The 27,938-nt window shown below is 42.1% G+C and overlaps 2 protein-coding genes across 7 annotated transcripts in view; both read right to left on the bottom strand.

Moving 5' to 3' along the window:
• Positions 1-369: 369 nt before the first annotated feature.
• On the bottom strand, positions 370-24,419 carry ranbp2 (RAN binding protein 2). 2 transcript variants are annotated; one of them, XM_070975272.1, is made up of 30 exons: positions 24,255-24,419; positions 23,050-23,117; positions 22,836-22,947; positions 20,866-21,018; positions 20,174-20,404; positions 19,919-20,061; positions 19,406-19,601; positions 18,773-18,913; positions 18,284-18,443; positions 17,847-18,028; positions 17,213-17,412; positions 16,242-16,365; positions 15,212-15,373; positions 14,810-14,947; positions 14,036-14,167; positions 13,663-13,893; positions 13,453-13,536; positions 12,824-12,965; positions 12,609-12,703; positions 7,996-12,484; positions 7,498-7,575; positions 5,986-6,162; positions 5,462-5,548; positions 5,094-5,269; positions 4,493-4,751; positions 3,920-4,003; positions 3,640-3,794; positions 3,236-3,509; positions 2,622-2,974; positions 370-1,544 (listed from the first exon to the last, which is right to left on the bottom strand). In XM_070975272.1, exons 1-30 carry the CDS (start codon positions 24,324-24,326, stop codon positions 1,239-1,241), a joined length of 9,204 nt encoding a protein of 3,067 aa, XP_070831373.1. In that variant the 5' UTR covers positions 24,327-24,419; the 3' UTR covers positions 370-1,238. The 2 variants fall into 2 exon arrangements, with proteins under 2 accessions (XP_070831373.1, XP_070831372.1); XM_070975271.1 differs by lacking the exon at positions 7,498-7,575 and having other exon boundaries at positions 24,255-24,418.
• A 734-nt stretch (positions 24,420-25,153) lies between these two features.
• Positions 25,154-27,938, bottom strand: part of LOC139340315 (LIM and senescent cell antigen-like-containing domain protein 1) — a 28,448-nt gene continuing 25,663 nt past the window's right edge. For 4 of the 5 annotated variants that reach the window (XM_070976087.1, XM_070976088.1, XM_070976089.1 and 1 more), the window contains one exon: positions 25,154-26,966. Coding sequence is in view for 2 of the 5 variants with exons in the window: in XM_070976088.1 (XP_070832189.1) it covers positions 26,852-26,966 (115 nt within the window). In the remaining 3 variants the exon portion in view is untranslated. The remainder of the gene's footprint in view (positions 26,967-27,938) is intronic. The other variant, XM_070976086.1, reaches the window with a different exon arrangement.

Below are 27,938 nucleotides of genomic sequence, written 5' to 3'. Positions count from 1 at the left end.
GAACTTTCTGTTAAGCCGCTTCCCACCTCCACATGTGGTATTGACAAGCTCCAACTTCATGATGCAACAACTGATTCCCTTTTATACTTCTGTTATGATCTAACATTTTCTCAAACTCATTGGAAAGAAAGAGGAATCAAGATTAAGTACATTGAGGCTGAAAATGACTGCAACCAGCCTATAAAATCCACCAATGTAGGATGCAAACTGAAACTGCTCTCAGCACATGCCCATACAAAGACTACAGCGTGTGATGAGAGGTTACAAACATTTCACCTGTAAAACCAGTGTTTGGTGAGAATACGGCACATTTCTATAATAGTCTGTAAGGTACTGAGGATACAACATTAAAGTGAAAAACTTTCAAACGTCCATTACTTGTAAAGCAACTTTATTTTTCCTTCAGTATATTATTTTGGTACAGGCACCATTGCAACTTGGTGATAATCTCAAACTAGAATGAACTGCCTTAGTAAAACCCAAACCAGATGTAACATCATCATCATCTAGCCACCCTCCGTCCACAGGACAATGCAGCGAGATGACTCAAGTTCACGTGGGCAAGTATGAAGTCCGATTATCTGCATATTATTGTGGAGTCCACTTACATGAAGAAAAACCACTGGGGGAGCCCTACAGTAAAAAGTACACAGAGGCAGCATTTGGAGAGAAGGCAGGGGCACGGCTATAAACCAGCAGGTGCTTTCAAATAACAACCTCACATCTCAATTATAGTTAAGACTTCTTCAAAAAACAAAAGGGACAGAAATACCCGAGTGGAGCTTATGAGGAGGACCATCACGTTCAAATCGAGCACATGCAAGACAAAAGAACACAAATAGACTTTACAAAAAAAGTAGTCCATGTACAATTATACAAACGCACAAAACAAACAAAAAAAAACAAAACAACAAATGATGAGAATTTATTGACAGACGATAAAGACTTAAGTGCAACACAGTAAAAGTATACTATGTTTACCTCCTCCCAAATACCACACCATGTTCCGCGTTTGTGACTACGTTATGGGACAGCAAAATCATTTCTAATTTCAGGCTACTGGAGCAAGTTTCTGTGATGAAGGGTTTTGATCAGTAGTCCTGCGATCAGTGTTTAATTCTCAGATGTCTACTGACTATGGATTCAGTTTCAGTCATAGGGCGCGCACTGCACAGGGAAAGTCTTTACACTCTGTGACCTAAACCGAGCTGTAGATCTTGATCTGAACATTGAAAAAGCTAAAGCTGTCCACAGTCTGTGATGACCAGCTTCTTCGTGGGCGTGCCTGCCTTTGTGCCCAGCTCTCCCATCTGCTGCACCACATCCATGCCATCCTGCACCCGGCCGAAAGCTACATGTTTGAAGTCCAGGTGTTCGGCTTTCTTCAGGGTGATGAAGAACTGCGAGTTGTTGGTGTCGCGGCCGCGATTGGCCATTGACAGGATGCCTGGGCCTGTGTGCCGAACATCAAAGTTCTCGTCCTCAAACTTGCTGCCGTAGATGGACTTGCCCCCGGTGCCATCACTGTTGGTGATGTCACCACCCTAAAAGACCAATGAGGAACTTGTTAGTAATGTTATTTGGAGATCTGTCATTGAGAAACTACATTGTTCCCTATGTGGGATATAATAATGATTTGTCCATTCGATAAAATTCTGATATAAATAATATTTATAATTAAAATTACATGTATTTGAAACACATGTCACAATATCATAAGGTCTATCTTGCTATAGCACTACTGTCTGAACATTGATGAACTGAGACCTCATGCTATAAGTCGATATAGAGTCTGCAGAAAGGAGGAAGAGCAGGTGTCCTGGAAGGCTTCAGTGGACGGACAAATCGGCAGAACTATGGTTGTATATTATCTGATTATGGATGCGATTTTCACGTGTTTTTTCGTCCCAGTGACTTGTGGAGACAACAATTTTTAAAATATTTTCAGTATTGATGGATAGCGCTGCAGCCAGCAGCCACAGGATGACTGCAATGTAATCCCTGCTGGGGTTTGCGCACCGTTAATGTACGCCCACAAAAAGTGTCTTTGCCTCAGATCGTTCTAATAAGCATCTCACGACATTATGGAAAGGATCCCTACAAAGATACCTTCTGTTAAGGAGTAAGATTAATTTTGTTTAACCAGAAACAGCCGTAACATCGCTCTCGCCAAAGCCACCAGACTTCACTCACAAAAACACTAATTCTATCTTTTCACTGTTCAAACAATCATCATGAACTCTGGTTTGATTGAAGTTGATTGAGTTCTGAATGTGCATTGACAGCTCTAGGCCAGTGTGATTGGCGTTTTGATCATCAGTGCTGTCAAACGCTACATGGTATATGCACTCTACAGCCTGTTGGGATTATATTACTGAACTACGATTAGGACACACTCTTTTGATCTCTTTTACTGTGTGGAAATCCACAGTTTTAACCCCACAGATGACAATGATCACCATCATCATGTTCGATTTCAGAGCATGACATGTAATAATGGAAGCATGGGCCCAAACTAGCGAGTCACATTCATTATCTAGAATGCAGTTTTGCACAAGTTTCACATTTTATCCACGTGTGAAACTGCAGTCATGTAATCTTGACTCATGGAATCTCCTCACCTGACACATGAAGGACGGGATGACCCTGTGGAAGATGGAGTCTTGAAAACCGAAGCCTTTCTCACTGGTGCAGAGAGCCCTGAAGTTTTCCGCGGTCTTGGGGACAATATGGGCGAAAAGCTCTATGGTGATCGTGCCCAGTGTTTGGCCGTCGGCTGCCACTTTGAGGAACACCCGTGGGTTAGTGTCTCTGGAGTGCTCTTGAACTCTGGACATCTGTGGCGAGATACATGAGTCATTGCTGCCACTTTGGCCAATGCGGCTCTGACACTCGCAGAAAGTCTTCTTGAAGGATTCGGCTATCTCAGGGGTTTTAAACTTGGCTGCCAGCTGCTCCACAACACCGGCGCCATCTGGAAAAACAGAGGAAAAGACGAGACTATGAGCAAGAGGACGGCTAAAAAGTATCAATACAAGCGTGAGCACAAAGTGATCTACTTTAGATTTACTGGCTGCTACTCTCTGCCTTTAAAAACGTTCTGTTGAATCCCAAAGCATGCAAAACGGGTTTTTTGTGACATTCATGCAAAACGAAGCTAACTCGCATTAGACTGAAACGAAGAGCAGACGCATGCAGTGCAGTTACTGACTTCACGTCAACACCACATGCGCACCTGAGTAGTCAGTGGCAGTCCAGATCAGTGCGTTGGCTGAGGCATTCATGGGTTTGAGCTCCATCGCCTCTGAGATCGTGTGATTGGCGCAAACCCTCAGCACCTGCTCCCTTCTCATCAGGATTCGGTAGAAATGTTTGACTGGGTGGAAGAGAATCTTGATGTCCCCGATGCCACGCTCCTTCCACTGGCCAAGGTCCCGGTCCCATCGGTACAGCTTGGCGCGCTCCTTGAACAGAATCTCCTCGTCCTCCTCTCCGGACTTTGTCTCCACCTGAGACGCACAAATAACCAAGAATGAGGAGTGGTCCTGTACCTCAACCACCAAACTTCGCTTTAATGTCTAAAAAGAAACATGACAAACTCAAAGCTGAAAAATATTTGAGCTCAGCGTATTAAGGTACCTCCGGTAGTGACACTATTGGCTCAAAGTGAATGTCCACATTATTGGCAGCTTCCTCTTCATCACTGCCCTCCTCATTGCCGTTGGTTTTTGAAGCTGAGGTCACCCCTGTCCCAAATACTGTTGCTCCAGCATTTGCCCAAACAAAGTTGGAGTCTTCATAAAAAAGAAAAACAGCAAATATGTGGTGACCTTAAATTTTCTGTCACAATGCATTGCTAATGGTAAGACTGCTAGTTGTCAAAAAGACATGCTAAGAAAATGTCACTGCTGAAGCCAACCTTGAACTCCGAACGCGAATCCTTCTGTGTTTTTGGCCAAGTCAGCAAAAGAGAAGCCTCCCAGTGTGTTGAAGCCAAAGCCGTCTGTGGTGAGAGGAACAAAGTTAGCATTAAATACTGAATTGAACAGAGTTTGTTTTTTTTATATGCAGGACTCTGGCACACAGTGGGTTAGACACGATAGCATGAACAGTGTATAACAAAATCATCTGCGCCAACAGCTCTGCATTACACCTAAACTGATGCTAAAGATTAAACTTGTGCTTCGTACAGTTAGGAAGCTGAGACCACTGTGTCCACCTTCTTCCCAAATGTCTCTGTGCTACAAAACTCTCCAATTACTTGCATGTTATTCCAGGTCGCAGTGTAGCATTCAGATCAAGACACTGGTAAATTAGCGATTCCATGTATGTAACCAAAAACAGGCCAAAATATGATGAATTACTCTCATGAAGATGGTTATGGGAGTTTGTTTATAATGCTGGCAGGAACATTTTGACTGCTGACCTGCACACAACAGGTGGCCTGTCAAAGCTCTTAAATCTGTAGCAATGGGCAGGAAGTGTTGTATACCTTGGCCAGCTGTTGTAGCAGTAGCAGTAGCAGCTGCAGGCTCGGCATTGGACTCTGGCTCCGGGCTCTTCTTAGTTGACAGGTCAATGGGAGAGCTGCTGCTGGGAGCTTCACTCTCAGTCTTTGTTGGCTGGTCTGAGGTCTGCTCCACCGGTGCTGAAGTGCTGCATGCAGCTTCTGAGCTGCTGGATGCCAGGCTCGACACCGGCTCTTCAGCACGGCGGCTGGAGGCGTTTTCGTCTTGGTTTAACTGGGCATCCTGAAACGATTTAGGAATTCAACTACAATAATACCAACGTTCTCTGGGTGCTAAAATTACAAAACACAGCAAAAGAAGACGTATATATATATTCACTGCTTAAGCCAAAAGAAACAAAATGAGTGACATGATAACACTATGATGTATCCCAACAGTAGGAATAAACTCACTTTGCTTATGATGTTCTCATTTTGGGAAATCTTATAGATGTATACATGCTTACTTAGTTAAGATAAGCCGTGTGAATACTGTGTAATGTATTGTCTTGAGATACTGTCCTGTGGAATACTTTGATTTGATCTGCACAAATTCAGTGTCCTTTCTAGGTGTTATGTCTGTTACCAGGTCTTGCTGTGCCTTGCGGACTTCTGTCTCAAAGTCTTCGGGCTTGTCGTGGTCCGGGTCGCTGTCTGTGGTGCTCAGGCCGCAGAAGAAGGTGGGTGGAAGCTGGAGGCTTTTGGCCTTCTCCTCCTCCTCTGGCGTCGGCTTCTTCTCCCACACCACCTGGCAGTCTGGCTCTGAGTGCACAACACACAAGTTTAGTACTAGAGAATGCTTTTCAGCACATGGTGTACAATAGAGATTATCATGATCACAGGCCTAAAATTTATGTGAAATTATTCAAACCAACATACTTGGTACAAATGATGAGTAAGGACCAGAAACTGGTTAAAATGTGTGCGTGTGAAAACAGGAAGTAACAAACATACCATCACCACATGCTGCAGCATGTCTCTCAGGAGGATCAGGGTAGAGCTTTCCATTCAAGGCATTTACCGCTGACTCGTAGTCCTCATCTGAAAATTTAAAACAAATTCAACACATAGTTGGTTTTTTCCTTGGAGAAAGATGTTGATTCCACAGTTCCCACTTCACTCCCACAGACCTTGGACAAAGTCAGCTGTTTGTTTTGTCTCTTATGATTGAAGTATTCAGACTTTTAGGCCCATGAATGCCAGCTTTGTACACAATAAACACATTCTGTTGTGACAGCGAAAGACAATAGCAACAAAGACTCCAAATGGCTCTAAGAGAAAACAATCTTGACCTTGCTTTCTGTCAATGTCTACTTTATTTATTATATATTACAATTGTAGGATGGTTATGCGCTATTGTACGGAAAACAATCATGCAGTTGGTGATGAAGCAAAACTCAAAATGAGTTGTTCTAGTTCGCATGTTTACTTGAAGAAAAGACACTTTAATGCTCTTGCTTCTTCTCTTTTGGTCTCACCATCAGTTTGATCGTCGCTGGTGTAGCCTGGTTCGTTCTGGTAGCAGAAGAAGGTGAGAGGCAGCAGGAGTTTCCTGGCTAAAGCTGCCTGTTCAGGAGTGGGTTCCCTGACATACACAACCTCCACGTCCGAGTCTTCATCCAATCCTGCACCGCCTTCTTCTACCTGAGGTGGTCCTGTGACAGACACGATGGAAGAACAACACATAGTCAGGCTGGGAAGGAACTGCTTTGAAGAAAAGCAGAAATTAAGCAGCTTTGCTCTTCTTTACAAACACGGGTGTTAGTTCCACACACTCAAACAAGTCATGCACAGCAAAAATGAATAGCAAGCATTCAATTTGCAAATGTGTGAGACAAGTTGTATTAAGAGACTATCTTTGTATGCATTCTCTCTTGCGTTTTTCATTTCATTTGACAGACACCACGACTCACTGTGGCACACATGATACTGTAGCATTCAATGACAAATACCTGAGCTTCAACTCTAATTAGCCACTGCTGAGGTGCACATCACAGGCAGATGCCAGATTGGACAGGGAATTGCATTTCATGCTGTTGCTAGACATCCTGCACTAAAATTGGCATGTGTGACGTTTGCCCAGTACATTCCTCTCTGAGGGAGTGCGCTCAGCTCACCTTTCCAAAGACATTAACTTCTCTCCTGTTGCTATACAACACGCTAGTCTGACCCTGTCCATTGACAAGTGAAATGCTACTGTTACTTGTCATTAATCATGACCAAATTTAAATTCCTGCTGCTGCTTCCTTAACATTCCCATATTACAATTTTAGCATCCAGGCATTGGTAAATGAGGCCTTTTCCATGAATATATAGCAAAACCTTGAAACCCCTGTGAACCGTGAACACAGCATGAGATGTTCTGATTGTTTCAAGATGTCGAGAAGAAAAAAAAAAAAAAAAACTGAACCAACTATTTAAGAGGTAAAACCAATGATTTCTACTAAAAAATATACTTTATATTAATTTAGACAGGGGAACTGTGAAACAAAATATCAAAATGAGAAACCATAGTGACATGATTATATGAAAAGACAATAAATGATAATATTGAATTACCGCTCAGCTTTAACCAAAGGGCTACTGGTTTTTTGAACACCTACTGGAGAAACTCAGACGAGCGAAATCTACTTTATCTTTGCAATGACAACTTTAAAGTTATTCTAAGAAATTGCTTTTTACTTAATCATTTAACTGCATTATGCATCATTTCTCCCACGACTCTGATGAATCAGACATAGAAAATGGATCATATTTTGTGCAGTTTTGTACAACTTCCTCCTCCTGTGTGAGACACTTAAATCATGAGACATCGGAGCCTCTGAGGTATTATTTGTACAATAAAAACTGCATCTCCACACACTGGACATGCAACACATTAGTGTCAATGATTTTTCCACTCCGTGCATCCCGGTTATTTCTTTCTAGTAGTAAGGGCCAGCCAGGTGACAGCTGAGAAGTGTTAACACACACTGCAGTGATTAGAGTACCTGGGGGTTCAAATTGGGTGGTTGATGTGCTGGTCCAAAAAGCCATTGGGTTATCTTTGAAAAGCCTAAAATCCAGCCCTGAAGGATGATGGGTTGTTGGGCGAAGAGAAACTAATTGTGAGGCTGGTATCATAATCAGAAAGCAAAGCTAAAAGTCTTAAAAGGAAAATGAAATACTATGAGTGTGTACTGAATCAACTGTGTTCAAGCTCTGAGGGTATGCATGTGTATACTGAATACAGTTTTGCTAAAAGTACAGAATATTGTGACATAATGAAATATTAAAAAAGTATATAGTGGCTACATGGGAAGGTGATGGGAAATCAGTGATTTTAATAAAATCTTTGCCCTAGAAGTTTTTGAGAAGATTCTAGGCAAGGTCAACTAGGAGGATGATGGAGCAATGAGATGCAGATGAAACAAGACAATGGAGTAAAACAGTCTAATACTCATTCAAAAACATACAAATATTGCACTTATATTAAGATAGCTCTTTACCTTTCTCCGGGATTTTGAATGCAGGTGTTGCAAGTGAAGCCTTGGCAAGACGTCCAGAATCTTTGGCTTTCAAACTGGATGCAGATTCCTCGGACTCAGAGTGAGATTTGGGAGAGCCAAAAAACCTCTGAAGGCTATCAGTGCCAAAGACAAACTTTGGGGGTGAGACCACTGTCTTTGAGGGGTTGACTGGACTCGGAGACCCAGCTGCACATGGCTTACCGTCTGTGGAAAGCTCTGTACGTTCCTTTGTGGTCTCTTCCAGAACAGCAATGGCTGCCTTCCCGCATACAGTCGCAATGGTCTGTGCAGATCCTGTGGGCACACTGTCTGGCGTTGTGGCAACCCTGGATGTCACTGGAGTCATGAGTTCCTTTTCTTCTTGTGCAACCTTGGCCTCTTCAAAGATCTGTTTGAATGTGTTTGCAGTGTCCTGCAGCTTGAATCTAACAGCTAGCTGCTCAATATTACTCTCTCCAACTTCAGCAAAGTCCAAGGCGCTCCAGACCCAGGCTTTCTCTGCCCCTTTCATAGGTTCCAGCTTCATGGCTGATGTGATCCAGTGGTTGGCACAGATCTTAAGTACCTGGTCTCTCCTCATTATCAACCTCACTCGTTTGGTTTCATAATTCTGCAAGATCTTGAGATCTCCAATACCCCTTTCCTTCCACTGACCCAGTTCCTTATCATAGCGATACAGTTTGGCCCTGTGACTGAAGACCACCTGTTCATTCTCCTCTCCTGTAGAGATCTCTACCAGGTCAGGCAAGGGGACTACAGGTTCAAAGTACTGGCCATCCCTCTCCTCATCCTGGTTTACATCCTGCTCGTCATCAGTACCCACTGAGGCTCTGCTCTGGTTAAGCTTAGCAGGAGACTTGGATGGGCTGATGCCAGGTTGGAAGCTGAAACTGAACCCACCAGTGGATTCTCCAAAGCGGAAAAGGTTCTTTCTCAGAGGGCTGCTGGCGATGGGAGAGGCATAGACTGATGAGTCAGCAGTATCATCTAAAGCCTCCTCTCTTAGGTCATAATTATCCCACTCCAAAGTGGGGCCGGTGGTTTCACCGTGAGGCTTGATTACAAGGTTTGAAACATTGCTGGATGTTGTAATGTCTCCCTGGTTATCATCATCTTTGATCTTTGTTTTCTCATCTGTCAAAAAGGATTTCAGGTCTTTCAAACCAGACTTCATTTCCTCTGCTTTCTGAATGAGGTGTGCTGTTCTGCCTGAGTCAACAAGCTTGTGGGGGGTTTGTAGGGGGATGTCCAAGAGAAGTCTTTGACACTCTTCAAACTTCTCCTTAAACTCCTCAGCAAGCTCTGGGGTTTTGAACTTAGCAGCCAGCTGTTCAAGTTTAGCATCTCCATCAGAGAAGTCATTGGCCATCCAAATCCATGCTTTGTCTGAGCCTGCAAGGGGCTTAAGATTCATGGTGGTGGTGATCCAGTGGTTGGCACACACCTTCAGAACTTGTTCTCTTCTCATTAGCACCCTTAGCCTGCCATTTGTGCTGTTCTTCAGGAACTTAAGGACTCCTACACCACGCTCTTTCCATTGACTGGTGTTGGAGTCAAATCTGAACAGTTTGACACGCTGAGAATAAAGAACCTGTTCATCCTCCTCCCCCGTCACCAGATCCACCTTATCAGGCATCTGGACCACTGGTTCAAACTGGATATCATCATTTTCCTCTGTTTTATACATGCCATCGTCCTCCAGCTCATTTGTGGCATCTGTCTTGGTGGGGGTTGCCTGTAATGATGAGAACAACTGCTCACCAGCCCCAGAGAAACCTTTGAAATTGGGGTCTTGCTGGCCAAACTGGAAATCTCCTCCAGAGGACTTTGCCAGATCTGCAAAGCTGAATGTATTGGCTTTACCAGCAATTACTGGATTTTGTTCTTCCTCTGTTTGGCCCTCTGAGGGTGCAGACTCATTTTCTTTCTCCTTGTGTTTGTCAGCTATGCTTTTCAGAAAACTGGAGGCTGACCCTGATAGAGGTGCCTGGTTATCAGTTGAAGGGGTTTCTTTTGCAAGGTCCTGAATGCCAAACTTGAAGCCACCAGTGGGAATGGGCATTGAGAAAGAGAAGGCTGACGAACTTGTGGTATTAGATCCAGACTGAGGAGCTTCGAACTTGAATGAAGAAGCAGAGCTTTTATCTTTGCTTTGACCAAACTGAAAAGTGCTGCCAGTTTCAAAGGGCATTGTAAATCCAGTTCCAGCAGGCTGGTTTGATGTACTCTTTGTGCCAAAGGTAAAGCTGAACATGGAGGCTGAGGGAGCAGTGCTGGTTGTGCTTATACCATTTGGATTTGGTGTCTGACAGGCCATACACTTACTGGCAGATGCATTGTTTCTCACCAAACAAGTGTCACAATCCCATTCTCCATCCTTCTTGGCAAACATGGCTTCTAAAGAGGGAGCCTCATGTGGGGCATGACAAGATACACATTCAACAGCTGATGCATCATTTCTGACCAGGCAGGCGTTGCAGTCCCACATACCACTGATTTTCACTAAATCTGCCCCAAATTCTGACACTGGTGGCAGATTTGATGCTACCGGAGCCCCTACTGCTGATTTAGCAGCAAGGTTGGGGGTTTTACAGGCAACACATTTGTCAACAGAGGCTTCGTTTCTTACTTCGCATACATCACAGTCCCACTGTCCAGGCTTCTTGCTAAACTGGGCACCAAACGCAGAGTCAACAGCAGATATAGAGGGCTGTGCTGCAGTTACATCCACAGCTGGTGCCGTTTGTGCTGTAGCACTTGTTTTAGGTGAGGCTTTTGGAGCTTTACAAGAAACACAACTGTCCGCAGAAGCCTCATTTCTTGTAGAACATGTGTCACAGTCCCACTGCCCTGGCTTCTTGCCAAACTGAGCCCCAAAGCCAGAACCAAATGCACTGGTGACTGTGTCAGCAGGTTTTGAGGTGCTGGTGCCAAATGTAAAAGAGGACGGTATAGAAGCTCCAAATGCACCAAATCCAGTAAATGTAGAGCCAGAAGTACTTGGTTTTGATGAATCAGTCCCAAATTTGAAAGTAAAGGGACTGGCTTTGGTTTCACCAACAGCTTGAATGTCTGGCTTGGATGAAGAATTAGGATTGGCACTTTGACAAGCAGCACATCGCATTTCTGTGGGTTTATTTCTTACAAAGCACACAGTGCAGTCCCATTCTCCTTCTTTAAGTGCAAACTGGGCTGCCAGTGATCCAGAAACTTTTAAGGTTTCCTCTTTCCTCTCCTGTTGATCATGCTCTTCTGGGGATTTGAGCACAGTTTTCTGGGCTTCCTCAAATTTAGCTTTGAAAAGTGACGCCTCATCTACGGTTTTGAAACGGATGGCCAGCTGTTCAGGTTTAGGCTCTTCATCTGCATAATCAATGGCATTCCAAACCCAGGATTTGTCAGAGCCAGCATTCGGTTTCAGTAGCATATCAGCAGTGATGTAGTGGTTTGCACAGATCTTGAGGACCTGTTCTCTTCTCATTAAGAGGCGAACCTTCCCTTTAGTACTATGTTTTAGGATTTTAACATTGCCAATTCCTCGCTCCTTCCACTCTTTTGACTCCGTGTCAAATCGGTACAGCTTTGCCCTATTGCAAAACATTTCCTCTTCCTCCTCCTCACCTGTTTTCACATCTACTTTATCAGGAAGGGGTACAATGGGTTCAAAGTGAGGACCATCCTCATCCTCCTCAACATGAGTGCTGTCATTGTCGCTCTCTGCTGCTCTTTCCTCTTCTGCTGCAGATTTAGCAAGCCCAAACACTGGCTTGGTAACATCCCCAAACTGAAATGGCTGCTCCACTTTTCCAAACAGACCTCCAGTGCTTTTGCTCTGTGCGGAATCAACAAAGGAGAAGCCACTAACATTTTTATTGCCAAATGTGAAGATGCCTGCTTGACTGGGAGGCTGCTCCTGGGTTGCAGGCTTCTCTGGAACTGCATCTGTTTTAGTGGGAATGTCTGAAGTAAGAAGACCAAGTAGACTTTCACTGTGCTTGGCCTGGGAAGCTGAGAATGTGAAATCTCCATCGTTGGATTTAAAGTTAGAGTTGAATTTAAAAGCAGCTGAGGGTGTTGACTGGGCAACTGCTGCTGCTCCAAAACTAGGCACTTTGGGCACTTCAGCTGGTGCCTGCTGGCTGAAGGAGAGCTTCCCAAAGTCCATAGGCTTACCCTCAATGCTCTTTGGTGGTTGAACGGGGACTACAGATGGCTTTGTAAAGTAGCCAGGTTCAGGCAGGGGAGGGTTAGTGGTTTGTTGGGTGACACTCTGGCCATAATATTCCTCACTGTATGGGGAAAGAAGGCTTGTGGCTGGTGATTCAAAACGAAGAGGGCCACCAAAGACCTGCTCTTGAGGAGGGTAAATGCAAGCTGGGGCTGTCTGCAATGGTGGTGTATGGGTGGGCTGCTGGTAGGCATACATATGCTGCTGAGGTGGCATACGGTTCATACCATACACTGGGCCCTTTGTAAAGAGAGAATGAGAAAGAAGGAGAGTGAGCGAGAGAGAGAGAGAAAGAGAATCATGTCATTCAATATACTCTGAACAAGTTTATTTCTATGAGCTAATTTCAAACAGTGATAATTACCTTGGTGGGGGTTACATTTGCTGCTGTGCGCAGGAGATACTGAGAATTATAAGCTGGAGACTGGTTGTAGTACACAGAGGGGCCCGTGGTGGCAACTTCAAAACAGAAATATATAAATATTTTGTGACTCTACAAACTATTTCTGTCCAATACTTGTAGACAAAAATATGGAAACATAAATTGAGACATCCTTTGGTTCTATGTAGTGGACTGACCTGTTAGAGGGGCTCCATGGTAGGACTGGACTGGGGTAAAAGGCTCCTGTAGGCCCTCGGCCCCATAGCTCTCCCCATACATTTTGTGATGAGGAGAACCTGCGTTCCCTGAAGAGTTGTGTCTCAGATCGTGGACCTCGTTCTGCAAAACAAGGAGCTTAATGAGAGGTGACTCAATTTGACATCTATACAGAATATGCAGATTATCAACATCATTTACTGTCATTCTTATGTTAATGATTGTAAACTGTCAAATAGCTGTTGCTATGTTTACCTAAACTGCAGGGAGAACCAGGCCTTCACTTAAAACAAGCTTTTCTTAGAGACAGGCCTTTATTTGTTATTTCCTGTTTTCTTAACAAATTTAATTATATCTTGAGTAAATCTGATCTGCTCCCATTTCCTTTAGTGCTGAAAACTTATGAAAACACTTCCTCCATATTTTCCTTTTGTTATGATAAATCCAGCATTATGTACCTGTTTCAATCAGTACAAGTACGCAGGCATACCATACTCATCTCACCACTCTAATGCATTGACTTTCTGTTCTTAACCACTAATTTATTCCTTCAAAGTGGAACCAGTGTAAAATTGTGTGAAATTAGAAAAGTTTAATTTCTCATCCTGACCTTGAGGGCTTCAACTTGTTGACACAGCATCTGGAGGAGATTTTTCTGATCCTCCACCCAGTGAGGTGGTGTCTTGGGAGAGAGCTGACCGACAGGGGAAAGAAATTGTGAAAAGTCATTAATTTGCATTGTGAATCAACAACCCTTAATAGATAGATGACATAAAGTAATCTCAGATGGTCTGTACGAAAACCAATAACCTAAACCTACCATGTGCCTTTTGGAAGGTGAGGCAATGCTTTTGTTAGGAGAGGGAGTGGAAAACTTTATGTGGGATATGGTGGCAGATGTTTCTGTGGGATGAGCAGGGCTAGAGTGAGCTGGTCCTTTTCCACCCTCTTCTTCCTTCTCCTCTTCTTCATCCATGGCCTCCCCACTCTCCCCCAGTTGCTGGTTCACATCATTCAGCAGATCCACAATTTCCTCCATGGAAACAGGCAGCTGGGAGACAAATGTAATAAATTATTACAAAGCCGCAGAGTTGCTCACATTTGCTAACTCATTCTAAAAACAATGTGTCAAAAGTTTTGCTTTTAATATATATGAAGGTCCAGTGTTTGGAGCTACAACAAATGGAATTTACCTTGTCAATGTCATCTGCATTAGCATTATAGATCTTTGACAAGTAAGTCCTGAACTTTCTCAGAAAAGTGATGCATCTGTCTTGCGTCTCCTCAACCCCGTTGCTGGCCTCCTCAGATAACCGCTGGTAGATCTGCCAGGGAAATGCAGCACATCATAGACAACAAATAGCAAAACTTTCTACTCATGTCAGAAGCACTAACCTGCATATTAATACTCAATCACAATATTTTCTGGTTGATTGGGGTGAATGCTATTTAAACAACATTCTCTCAATCTATGTCTTTTAGAGGCAGCAGCTCAGAGGATGTCTGTACCATGGTAGGAAACACTGCAGTATGCAGTGAAAAAACAAGCAGTACCATACTGTCAGACAGAACAGAGGTGACTCAGTTCTTTTTGTGCTACAGACAATGAACATCTTTGAATTTGCACCTTTTTTTGGGAGTCCACCATTACCTAACTGATACAAGCTTCTAAGACTGATGTCAAATGTATGCTTATTAGGCTTCAACTTCCACAATGCTCATTATATATTCTGAACAAGATATACATTAAAGATTACTAATAGTATTCCTGCTTTATAAAGGAACTGTTGTACCACTAGCTGCCATGAGTGGGAGTAGGGAGTAAACTGGTTCTAGAATCTGCCAACAAAAATCATTTTAGCGCACATCTATCCAAACCCATGATTAAAACTATACAACTATTGTTAACTCAGGTGGTAAAAGAAAAACTCTATTCCAGTTATGTTCTGTAGAAGCGCATGGCTTACCTGTGCCAAATGCCAGATGGATGACATGTTATTGATGGTTTCCAGGGTAGCGATGGCCTCCTCTGTCTTTCCTTCAACGTCAAGTAGAGCTGCATATGCAATCTTGGCTTCCTCTTCATAACCCCTAACAGAAGAAATCTGAGAAGGGATACGGACATTCATTAATACGTCAGCCAACAAGATACAGCTTGGATCTGTCATTTGGTAAATTTGTCATTCTAAATATTTACTAGTACCACAGGTGCATATATTTACTGTATATTTTAAGAGCTGAGTTCAAATATGTATATTTGTAGGCAGCCTGCTTTAGATGTAAGACTACGCCACCTCAGAACATCCACCCATCATCACTTACGTTCAAAATTTCAAATAATAAAAGCATATTACAACACTTGTATTAACCTGAACATCTTTGGAGGGGAAGTGTATGAAAAGAGGGTCAAGTGGTTCCGGTATACTGCGTCTGTTTTTGATCCTTTCCAACAGTGGAAGTACAGCTTTCCAGTAGTGGACGCTGCGGCCAATGTACTCCTTCTGGTCGTAGTAGGAGTTCACGCCGTCACCCTGGGGTATCAAACATACAAAGAGAGCTGAACATTAAGTAGAAAAGATAAGCCTACATATTAGCTTAATTCAAGACAGCCAACATGAACAATGTTAGGACGAGCACTTCATGCGCTTTGACAGACGTAGTTTCCTCCAGTTGTTTGGACACCTTAATCTCACATTTAACAGTCTTAGAGCAAGTGACAGAAAGGAACAGGTGGAAAGACATGTCTCTGTGCAGGATCTGGCAAGGTGCTGAGTTATGCAAGTGTTATTTTTCTGGTCATGCTGCACGTCTGTGTATGCAGGACTACCACCCACAACTGATCTGGTCCCCCTTCTAGCTGACCATCTTAGCAATGTTTTAAATGAAGGAAGTTGATCATATTGGTATACTCATATTCTCATACACCTGTTCAACCCTACACCTTGTTGTCCTTTGTTGTTATGCTATAACATTACTTGCTTGACACTTATATCCTGCATAATCAAAGACTGCAAAGTATCAAAGCAAGAACTTGTGCACTGTAACTTCATGCTTTAGTTGTCAATTACAATTTTACTTAGTCAGTATGTACTTGGTGTGCAGTGTTTTGATTGTATCTGAGTTTGGCATTCTGTAAATACAGTCAAACAACTACATCGGACGGAAAGAAGAACTCTTTTGCAACTTCATTTGCTTGTCAAGCAACCACACCTGAGGTCTTTGACCCCAACACTGAAAACACTTCCTTTCTTTTGTCTAGCTGGCCACTTGCTGAGCTTGTGGAAACAGTGTATGCCTCTGTGTGTGTGTGTGTGTGTGTGTGTGTGTGTGTGTGTGTGTGTGTGTGTGTGTGTGTGTGTGTGTGTGTGTGTGTGTGTGTGTGTGTGGGTGGTTGTGTACCGTCTGGCTGAGACACTGAGCCCAATGGATGGCAAGCGCTGGTTGGAGCCCATTTTTCTCTCCAGCCCTCAGAGTGCTCAGTCCGTGCTGCACAATCATCCGCAGTTTGGCTGACAAACCAGGACTACAAGGAGAAATACAACAAGGACACATTCAACAAATACACTGCGTATTAGTACATGTAAAATATTTACACTAAACTGCACACTAAAATGACTCTAGACTCTTCACTGTGTCACTGCCACAGATGGCAACTCACTCCTTGTGAAAATTCCATGGGTGTGCCAACATCTGCACTGTCTTAACTTTGTGACAAAGAGGTTCAGTGTTTCATCCTGTTGTCAACAGACTGGGTAACTGAAGAGTTATTTCTCTCTTTCAACCATTTCTCTGAGATTTCAAAATGATAAATTAGTGTCATATTTACCGAAGAGTTTATGAGAGAGTTTTTTAAGTGACTCCAAAATTGAATATGCTTCCTTTCTTTTGCCTAGCTGGCCACAAGCTGAGCTTGTGGAAACAGTACATGTCTCTGAGTTTGTTTCATAAATTAACTTTCTGGCGCCCTCACCGTTTAATACTTTGTAGGACTGCCAGTGTGCTCACTACAGGCCATTCATACTCTTCACTGATATTGACAGTTAGAATACAATAATGTGTTATACGTGCACAATGCACTCTAATGCAGTCTGTAGTCTCAATAGGTGAATATTTGTTAATAAGTTAGGAACAGCAGAAATCACCTTTCGAGTCAAATCAACCATTCGTTCTACCTTGAAAAATGTTGTATTTTGAGACACCTTGATAACAGCCAAACAAGGTCTTTAAAACAACAATCAACAAAGGCAACCAATCATATCCATTACATCAGAGGTGGACAAAACAATCTGGCTGATATAATAATTTGAACAGCTTATATTATATTAGAGTAAGTATTCTGTAAGTTTTGTTTTAACGCTAGTTTTACTCACGCTGCTTGTTTATGAATGAGGCTGTAGACGGCATCCCACCACTCCCTCTGTCTGTCAGTGGTCAAGAGGCGAAGGAGAGGAAGAGCCAGGCAGCGAGGCTCATAGAGCTGCTGTTGTTGCTGCTGGTTCACTCCGCTGCTGATCTTTGCCGTTTCTTGGAGCTGACAGTGGCTACAGAACACCACACCATATAAAAATACCTGGATGGAGGAAACCGGACAAGAGTTAAAGATTTAGATATTTTTGAAGACAAGCAAAAATTCAGGAACTATACAAGAACTGAACAGCAGAAGTGCCTTTTATCTACATATGGGGTTGGCCTATCAAACACAGTTTCAGGGGCATGTTTCAACATTTATTAGCATAGTTACCCAATGTTTGTTTTACCAAGTGTTTGTTGCACATAACACATTGTTTACATTACACATGGCTGTGGCTTTTAATGCCATAAACACATTTTCCTGTTATTTTGCACCTTCAGATGCATCTTTAAATCTTTTTAATATATCTTATAACACTCTAGGGATGTACTGACCATTGGAGATTATGTGAAAAACCATCTGTAAGATTCTCCTGCAAAGCTTCATCTTGTGTTATATGGAGCTACCAAGTCAGCCCACATGATTCCACCTACCTCCAGGTCCAGCAAGCAGATGGACTCCGGTGCGTTGGTGTCCAGTTTGGAAGTTTCCAGTGTAAGCCTTGGAAAGAGCTGCTGTAACCAGTCCCGCAGGGCTGGTCTTTGGCCCAGAAGGGTCCACTGTAGCCCCAGCCAGCTTAGATGTTGCAAGTCACCACCGTGCAGCAGGATAGAGCCTATGGAGGAGGCAACAAAGTTATTACTACGTAGGAGTACTTAAAATGTCAAAACAGTTGCTTGTGCACAGAAAAATAGCAATACGAATATTATTCGCTCTCCAGAATAAAAAGCACTGTCCTGCACTTTCAGACACTGGCGTCTGTAGACCACAACAATTTCAACACAGATTTAAGATTATCAATCTGAAAAGACCACCAAATGAAGTGATCTTCAGGCTTCTTTAGTACTCGGGCAAATTATTGGTTTTATACCAGCGTCCCACTTGGCCAGTTGAGAGAGCTCTGGAACTGCGGTGTTAATGGAACGAATGTTGTCATTGGCAATAAAGGACGATCCAGTGGATGCCTGTGGTCCAAACAGGAGTTCAAATAGAGAGTCCTGACCACTACGGTTCCCAAATGCCTCCACCACCTACACACAGAAGATATAAAACGATTACATCAGTTTTCAGACATATACATTTAACATCAGTTTGTCAGTGCTGTCTATGTCTGACTATGCACAATGGATATACTGAAGGAATAGTGCATCTGTCAGGGTCATGACAGAGTGATAACATGTTTGCATCTATGGTATAAAATCTCCACAGTCATACTTTACACACACAAAATAAAACAAAAGTAATCAATTCATTAGATTGAATTAATACTTGACACTTGAATACACACATAAAACAGTTTCATTCCAGGTTAAAAATGCTACAAACTTTAGCTAAACTCAATCAGAACACATGGACACACCTCTCTGATCAAGGTGGAAGAATCAGTGCTCAGATTTAGCAACATGTGGCCAGCCTGACTCTGTCGGTCGTTGGCCAACAGCTCCAGAAGCTGTGGGGCCGACTGGTCTCTTTTGGTCACTTTAGCCTTTGGTCTGGGGACCTGGTGGAAGGAAAAGCAAAACAAAATGTATTTGAAAGCAGTCTATATTCAGAACGTCGCTGTTGTGGCACCCAAATTAAGTCAGTAAATCCAAAAACTAAGAAAATGAAAGGATAAATACTGCATTACTTGTCCTGTAAGGCAACTGTCAAGACTTTTAAAGTGAAAAATTCAGCTTTTATTGTCCATCTTCAAGCCACAGAATTGCTTGGTTGTAAGATCCTAAGTGTAAGTCTGTAGCATGAACAGGGTGAAGGGACATCAAAGAAAAAAAAAAGCAATTTTGTTAAATAATAGATAGCCTCACTTGCTGTAGTGAAAACTGTAACACTCAAATAGCAGAAGGGCCTGCCATACACCCACGGCCTACAACCAGTGAGTCAGACTAGCATTTACCCACAGATCAAAGAGGTGTTTGGGGATTCGCTAATGGCTGTGGCCATAGGCTTGTCCCGTTTTTGACATGGAATTGGCTGGCTGGTGTGTCAGTACCTGATATGCAAGCAAGTAGCACAGTGCAGCCAGGTCAATGACGGCCCTCCAGGTCTGTTGGCGATCCTGAGCTAGTTTCAGCAGCACTGTGGCAGCATGCAAGTAGAGGTGACCTCTCATCTCCACAAACACGTCACAAAGATCATCTGCGTGGCGGCCAGCAATGCTGCTCAGTGTCTGCATAGCTTCATCAAACCTACACAGACACACACAGACACAGTTTAATATACAGTTCCCGACAGTGAAGACGGTTTAGTGGAATAAATGGAAACAAATGGTCACCTGGAAGGTTGGAAAGAACAAACCTGAACACTGTGTTGATCTTCATAAAATCAAGTGAAAGTCTTACTGATTTGTACTACAGTAAATTGTACAGTTCTTTAAAGGCACGCTCTGTGATCAAATCCAAAGATGGACATGGAAAAGTGGACTTCAGAATCAGATTTGATTCCACAAACACAGCATGTCTGCAGGATATGTATACAAACACCGAAGGATGTCGACAAGTCTTACCCTCTGAGGGCATCGAGGCTGGGCTGCATGTTGCTCTCAGACAGTGTGATTCTCAGCAGGCTGCAGTGGGCCAATAGCAGCTCCCTCTGGAGACGCCGACACATCTTCTCATTACTAGAGACGCTGGGCTGGGCTAGATACTCCTGCAACAAAGGTCATTCAGTTTGTTTTTGTATTATTTTAAAATTAAACCAGTTAGATATGAAGATATGAAATACAACAGAACATCGTACACTACTGCTCTTCAATGCTGACCTGCAGTGTGTGCAACACCACTGTGTACCAATCCAGACTGTGGCTCAGCACGCCCCTTTTCTCAGCAGCCAGGCAATGCTTAACAGCTTCATCCAGGCGTCCGTCCTGACAGAACAGCTGAACCAACTTCACGTTCACATGAGCGTCAGCTGGCCTTGCTGCCAGCTCAGCCTGGAGGAGGTCGAACAACCGGTTCCAACCCTGCTGACCCTGACGACTCAACAAACGCTCCTGCATAGAGCAGCACAGACAAAGCAAAAAGGGTCAGTGTGGCATCCTCTCCTCTTTTAATTAATATGCACCTAATTCCTCTCTTATAAAACTAATTTAAAATGACGACAGAGTAAGGGACATAGTAGACTTTGAACTAAGCTGCTGGTTAAATACAAGTTAAAAGAGTGGCATTTGATAATTTAACAGTTCACTATTCAATTCAATTCAATTCAATTCAATTCAATTCAATTCAATTCAATTCAATTTTATTTGTATAGCGCCAAATCACAACAGAAGTTGTCTCAGGACACTTTCCATATAGAGCTGGTACAGACCAAGCTCTTTTATCTACAAAGAAACCAGCGCTAACACAGCGCATCAGTGAACTGTTAAAAGAGGGGCATTAAATTACTTAACAGTTGACTGATGCAGTGCATAATGGAGGTCTTACTGAGGAATCAGACGACAGGGAGCCTCACCTTTAGGTTGAAAACTGCTGGGTTTCCTGGCAGCAGCTTGGCTGCTTTTTCCACCCAAAACTCTGCTCTGCTGTCACATTCCTCCTTACTGACCAGTAACTCAGCCACCTTCAGCACCAGGTCCCTCTGGGCTGGGTTCAAGTCCACTGACCGCTACATTCACACAAAGAAGAGCACACATACTAGTGTCAGTTTTTTACAAAAGTTATGTGATCTATCCAAAGGGCAAGACTGTTACAAAAACAACATCCAAGATATAAAAGTGGGAAAGAAAGACCAGAAGAATGGCTACTTTATTTATACTTCAGTGAAGTGACATGCTGGAGAGGGAAGTCTAATGAAGTTATGGAACAAATAGGAAGAGTCTATGGCAAGCAGGATGCATACGTGGGACAGACTCTAATGGTCTCTGTGGCAAATTTGTGATTTTTGGGCTAAATAAAACTGACTTTACTTCAAATTTTGTTGTCAAAACATAGTAATGCAGGTGTAAAGGGGACTGACAACTGTTGGTGCATTAAACCTTGACAAAAGAGTTCAGAGTTGGCTACTTCTACATGCAAGAGACATCAATCTAGCACAATCCTTCATAATGCTTGTTTTTGTTATCGTTTCTGCTTTGAATTTGATATTCTGTCAATAAAGCTTATCAGTTCTTGGGCAGCAGACTATAAATTCTTGAATGTGCATCAAGAATTTATAGTCAGAGTGCATCACCATATAATATCTATATAATAATCTAATGCCCTTTGATTGCTGATATTCACTTTAATTGGTTACCTTCTGCATCTCAAACCAAATTTACAGTATGTGCAACTTTAACATCTCACATAGTTGACACCAAAGAAGGCAGGAAAAGGATTATGGTATGCTATAGAAAGTGGTCAGTAGAAACAGAAAGCATACACAATCGGTAGATTGTTTATGAATTTGCATTTGTAAATTCAACTGCATTTACATAAATGTGTGTAATTTCCTCTTCCTTTGCAGGTGTTAATATCAGCCAAAAATAACTGTTTGATTGGTCCACCAACACCTTGTATTTAAAAACTCACAATGAATTTCTACAGCTCAAAAGGTAGAACTGAAACTTGTCTTTGGCTAATGTGATGAAGAGCCACCCATTTATAGTGACACAGCCCTAATTGGGAGTCTGTACACTCAAAGAAAAATAAACAAAACAAACAAATAAAAGAAATGGAAAGCTTAGGAGTGAGCATGCAAGGTGAGTTAGATGCTGGCAGTCAAAAGAGCTGTAAAGCCTCTACAGGTTAGACTCCTAACCAAGCTGTCTGGTTGGCTGCCTTGATGTTAAGTCAGTTAACATAATGCCAACAGGATGGGGAATTACTTTTCTATTACAAACCACCTGCTATAATTTGCACTGGATAAAATCCCCTCCCGAATGAGTGTAATTAATGAGGAGCATTGTTCACAATGCTGTTTGTTAAAAGCATTCACTCAGAATAATCCCCATCTTTAATTAATCCCATTTGATTTGGTGTAACTTTATCAATCAATTTAATATTTAATGACATTTGCATTATTTATCAGTCTAATGAGTATTGTTGGCATTTTGTTTATAAACAGATATGTCCAGATTGCATGTATTTCATGTGGATAATAAATGAAGAGTTGATACAAATGTAGAGAACCTGCAGAACTGCTTATGTGATTCACAGCCTTGGCTTTAATTACTGGCCATCCTGATCTGACTGCGATTAAGTAAGAAGCTACATGGATTGCACTTCTATAGCACGTTTTAACCTTAACACCTCTCATTTACCCACACACACCCACACCCACACACACACAATCAATCAATCAATCAATCACAGACTGGCCAAGGGAGAAATTTCATGCTCAGTGACACTTCCACATGTGTGGAAAGCACAAGCCAGAATTTGAACTGCCAACCCTGAAATGAATAACTTTAAAACACTCAGAGGAGAGGGTCATGTTCTTCCTACCTTGTAACATCCTACTGCCTTGTTGATGTCTCCCTCTCTCTCATAGAGCTGTCCAAGGAATTTGTGTGCTTTGGGATCCCTCTCCTGGACTTTGAGATACTCTGACACATGCCTAGGCACAGCATGAAAAATGCAAGATTGTGGTTAATATAACGCAAACCACTCAAGAAGCAAAAACACATTTGGTCATCAGTGGGGAGATTCGTGTGCTTACCTTTTTGCAAGTTCATATTCCTTTGCTTCAAAGTACAATTTAGCAAATAAAAACCCTTTGACTGGCTTCTGTGGAAAGAAGAAAACACTTGAGATGAAAATGTAAGCCAACAATGTTTTGAACAGGCACAGGCATTATGCCATTTAAAGTTAAACATGATGTCTTACTGGGACACAAATGCCCACTCAGTCCTGATATGGTAAAAGTGAACAACATGTGAGCCAACATGGTGACAGGATTGTCTCCACTCATGATTTGCTGTTGGCCCTCCTTGTTGACCAGAGTTAGTCCGGCTGATTACTTCCTTTGAGACTGTGGTGCCAGGAATTTAAGTAAGTTACCTCCGCACATTAAGTGAGCAAGCAGCCAGATTTTAAAGAGGATCTAATCATTGGCATGTGCTAAACTCTGAATCATAAGTTTATCCGAATTTTAATGTCTTTTTTTATCATCTTAACCTGAACTTTTGCATCTTTGCTATCTTTACATCAAGGACCACAATGGAAATACTGATACTCAAATACTGCGTTTGGGACTTTATCACTCTTAACATTTTTGTGGTGTAGTGGCTTCATTTCTCGTGCCAAATAAACTAAACTACATATCTATGAAGTTATTGTTGCACTCCTTCTTCTTGGTAACGTGGACGACTCAGAAAACGTTAATCGCAACTTTAACGTGAAGTAAGAGATGTAACATGATCACTTCCACTAACTTCTGTTTACAGATAATCTAGTCGGTATTTAACGTTAAGATTCGGCATATCATTTCTGAGCAAGGTTTGGCGGTCACCTACTTAATTGCATAGGACTTATGTTTGGTTAAGGGGCGTATAAAACTAGTAAGAACCACAGCTAAACGTAATCGGAGAAACTGAGTGGTGGCTAACTAGCACGGCTAATTGGCTAGCGCTGCTATAACAACCCCATGCCGCGCATTTTCTGGGTATGGGAGGACACGACGAAGCGTCATCATGCGCCAAAGCTAGCAGACCGGTAGTTAGCATTGGCACTAGCCTGGGGTGCTTAACCACAAAGTTTAAGATAACTGGTAGAACGTCCACTTAAGATACTTAAAACTATAACCAGTGCTAATCTGATCCCAGCGTCCGGTTGCCTCCTAGCACCGGCTCGTCTGACACGTTTGTCTGACATGATGGCAGCAACACGCTAACACTAACGTTAGCAACCGCCGGGTCAACTTACCTCTTTAAGTGAGGGAGAGGAACTCTGTACTGAGGAAACGTAACGGTCCACTTCAACCTTACTCCGCCGCATCGCGTTCAAAAAACAAATACTTTTAAAACGGCTAACTATGGCGCGTAAAATACCAAGAATTCACAAAATAATATCGGTTCGACTGTCACTACGTAACGTTAACTCCCCATTGCGCAGTCTCATAACCGACAAATGGAAGAAAGTCATGTGGTCCGCCTTCGCTCTTGAATCAAGCTTCTTAACCAATGAAAACCGAGTATTCAGTTTGACGCACACTGACGCAGTTTATTTTGAAGGATTGGTGTACTGGCTGGGGTGAACCCTCCGGACCTCAGACTCTTTGTAAAGATGTAATGGTATAATAGTTTGCAATACTATTGATAGAATTATTCTAGAAAGCACTAATCAAACAAAATTTAAACCACATTTGGTTAAATCTTTCAAGAATGCATAGGTATTAAGTGACAATGAAGGGGAAAGATGAAAATCAAGTAATTGTGAAAGTGTTAAAGGTTTAGATTGTCTTCAACAGGTAATTTCCTCATAAGTGTGGTCTGTACTTTAACACCTACTCAACTCATGTAATTATTCCAAGGAATTATATTGTATCTGGAGTAAGCACAAATATGTTACTTTCAATGTACAAATCTGTTTCAAACATTTAGAAACTACATACAAGACAAAAAAAAAAACACTCCCTATAGGTGGGATTATTAATATTTAATCACAGTAATCAAAGAAACCAAGTATGCTGCCAGTAAAGGTGGAGTAGGAAGCAACTCATTTTCAATCAAGGGAAGCTATCATACTTTTGGATGCAGTGATGTCACGCAACACTCGAGAGAGCTGAGAAATGTTTAAAAAAAACATAACAAATGCCCACTGGTAACATTGCTATACACGTTTATTCTCAGATAGCATGAAAAATATCTCTCCATTCAACTTTAGAACATGCACTTTGGTGTGTTTATACGAATAAATATTACCTCTTGACAAGCATTGCAAAGACAAAATACAGTATAAGAGCAGTGTCTGTGTGGAGTCATTTCAGTCTCCCAGGTAGTAAGATATCAAATAAAACCATCCACTGGACTATTTTTAGTGGAGCTGACGTTCTGTTTCACAACAAACAGTCCAGTGGATAGTTTTACTTCTATGTGACATGTGAAAAATGCTGTGGCATAGGTGGTGAAATTCACACCAGTAACATAGGTTTGTATTTCCATAAAATAGTGGAATGTGTTTTTCAATTAAACAACTATCTAAACGATAAGCGTTCTACGATTAAATACTGCTCAAGTGAAACACTTCATGAACGGAAATTATTCTTTCCCATTCACAACAGTTGGCTTTCTTTCTTAATAGGGTCTGAGCCCCGAGGAAGCCGGTACACCTCTCTAAGAGGATCACTTTCTCTGGATTACAAACAGCAGAGACACATGTTCTAACATCTAACATTACTCCACATCCGGTCTCTGCACATGCCACAAGCCGTCATGATGGGACGTACACACAGTCAGCAGTTGTCGTGCAATAAATCCTGTTACTGTGAAGCTGACTGTGTTCATTGTTGACAGTGTGACAGGCGTTGCTTCATCGCTGAAATCATTTTAAAAATGCAGTTTTGGCTTTAAAGTGGACTGCATTACATTGAGAGGTGTTTGTAATAATATTCTGTTGCCCTCATGTATTGACTGTAAATGAGAGAAGATAAAACAAAAACTGATCATTAAATTTGGGGATTTATTTCTTTTGTATTGGATTATTAGATTGTACAAGGGAACCTAATAAGCAGGTAACTCAGTGTAAATACCAGTTTACATAAAGAGATTGTTCCACGCATAAAATGCATAGCACATAACGAGGCAATGCAACATACTGCAGGTGATGGTTGAGTCCATCAGCACTTGATGTCAATAAACTGTAGATGCAAAAAGAAATGCAAACTAAAGCTAGCTAAAGACAAACTTGCACAATGTTAAAGGAAATACACATTAACAATACATAGATATGGTGGCAGAAACAGGAAATATATGGGATTTATATACACATTCATTAAAACATCTTTTCTCAACTGTCTCTTAGTTTACTCCATTATTATAAGAGTCAGTAACATGAGTCAAACAGAAGACCAGTGGCTTGACAGCATGAGACAAGTTGACAAACTGTTGAACCCCATTTTTTTTATTATTATTCTCTTAAAGCTCATATGTCATTTTAAAACACAGGACTATTGTCATCTGTGTTGAGGTGAAATATGTATAGTGAAATAAGGCAAGCATGTGAAAAATGTACATTGCAGCATTTGAGCCAGAAGGCACTGAACTGGTTGATGTTAAACCTACTAACTGACTGACCAACAATCTGTCTGTTAACCCGTCTGTCAGTTTCAGGCTCCATGAAATGAACCTCTGTAGGCAAACTGACAAAAAGTGGATTGTTCCACTGAAATAACCTACATTGAACATACCAATTATATAAAACACACTAATGATATCTTATACGACTGTCAATTTTGGAAATGTTGCAAGGCCACCATGGCGTCTCATCTATTCCTCCCTGCCTCCAGCTGCTCATCTGTGTGTTCACTTCCGTGCAACAGTTTCAGACAGCTTCTTCAGCCTCTTCTTCAGCTCCAGGGGGAATTTCTCGTAGCACTTCTTACACACTGGCTTCATGTCAAACTCGACAAACTTGTTCCTGTGGAAGGCAAGAGTTGGTTGGAAGTTAGATGTCATCACACCCAGCGTCTGCGTGGTTTAGTAATTTGCTGGTTTGGAGCAACACTTTAGAGCAATGGTTATCATACATTTGACACGCTTACAAACCAGCAACGGCGCATGAACTGAAATGCTGACATGCAGATGTTGCCACAAAGAACAAACAACACAAAACAGTGGCCCAAAGTGAATATTGTGAGTGGGCATTTTTAGTTATTTATTATTTTCATCACGAACTGGACGGGTACTTTTGTACTTTTGTTGTAACGCCAAGCATCGTCTGGAGCATCGTCATATTGAACTCTGTCCTTTATACACAATGTACAAAAAAACCCCATTAAAAATAACATTTTTCATTCTTTTTCACTTTATAGTTCTTGAGCAAATATCCTCTTTTAGATTGCTTATCGATCTCTAAGCTGGTTAACTCCAAAACTTCTTTTTCTTGTAGGCCTTTAATGTGTTATTGAAAAATACAGTCAAGACAGAAAGGACATATGGGAAGAGACAGGTGGAGAGATGGATGACGTGCAACAAAGCCAGCCAGAGTCGAATCAGGGAGCATATAGGAATAAGTGGTGAAAAGTTGATTCGTGTTTCTGAGGTCCTGTGAACATTTTTGACAGTTTTTCATGAACTACTTGATCCCAAGACGGTCTATCTTCCTGTGTAATGGTTTAGATACACATGCAGATTAAAACTGACCATTTTTTATGCTTGAAATTCTGAGAACTGCGAAGGCTCGGCAGAGGTAAAATGTGCTCCACTTTACCCACCCACCCGCCAGGACGACATTTCTTCCCGAAGCAGATAATCGCTGGCAGGACCGGAGCACGTGTCAAACCCGGTTGCACCTCAGCACCTCTACTGCTGCGGTCAGAAAGCTGCCGGAAGTGATTAAGGCTTTACGCTCAGACAGGCCGGGAGACCCAGAAAACAACGCATTCCCTTC

This window comes from Chaetodon trifascialis, chromosome 12 (assembly GCF_039877785.1).
Source record: "Chaetodon trifascialis isolate fChaTrf1 chromosome 12, fChaTrf1.hap1, whole genome shotgun sequence".
NCBI classification, from domain to species: domain Eukaryota; kingdom Metazoa; phylum Chordata; class Actinopteri; order Chaetodontiformes; family Chaetodontidae; genus Chaetodon; species Chaetodon trifascialis.
The sequence above is the reverse complement of the archived record's forward strand: the minus strand, read 5'-3'. Positions and strand labels throughout refer to the sequence as shown.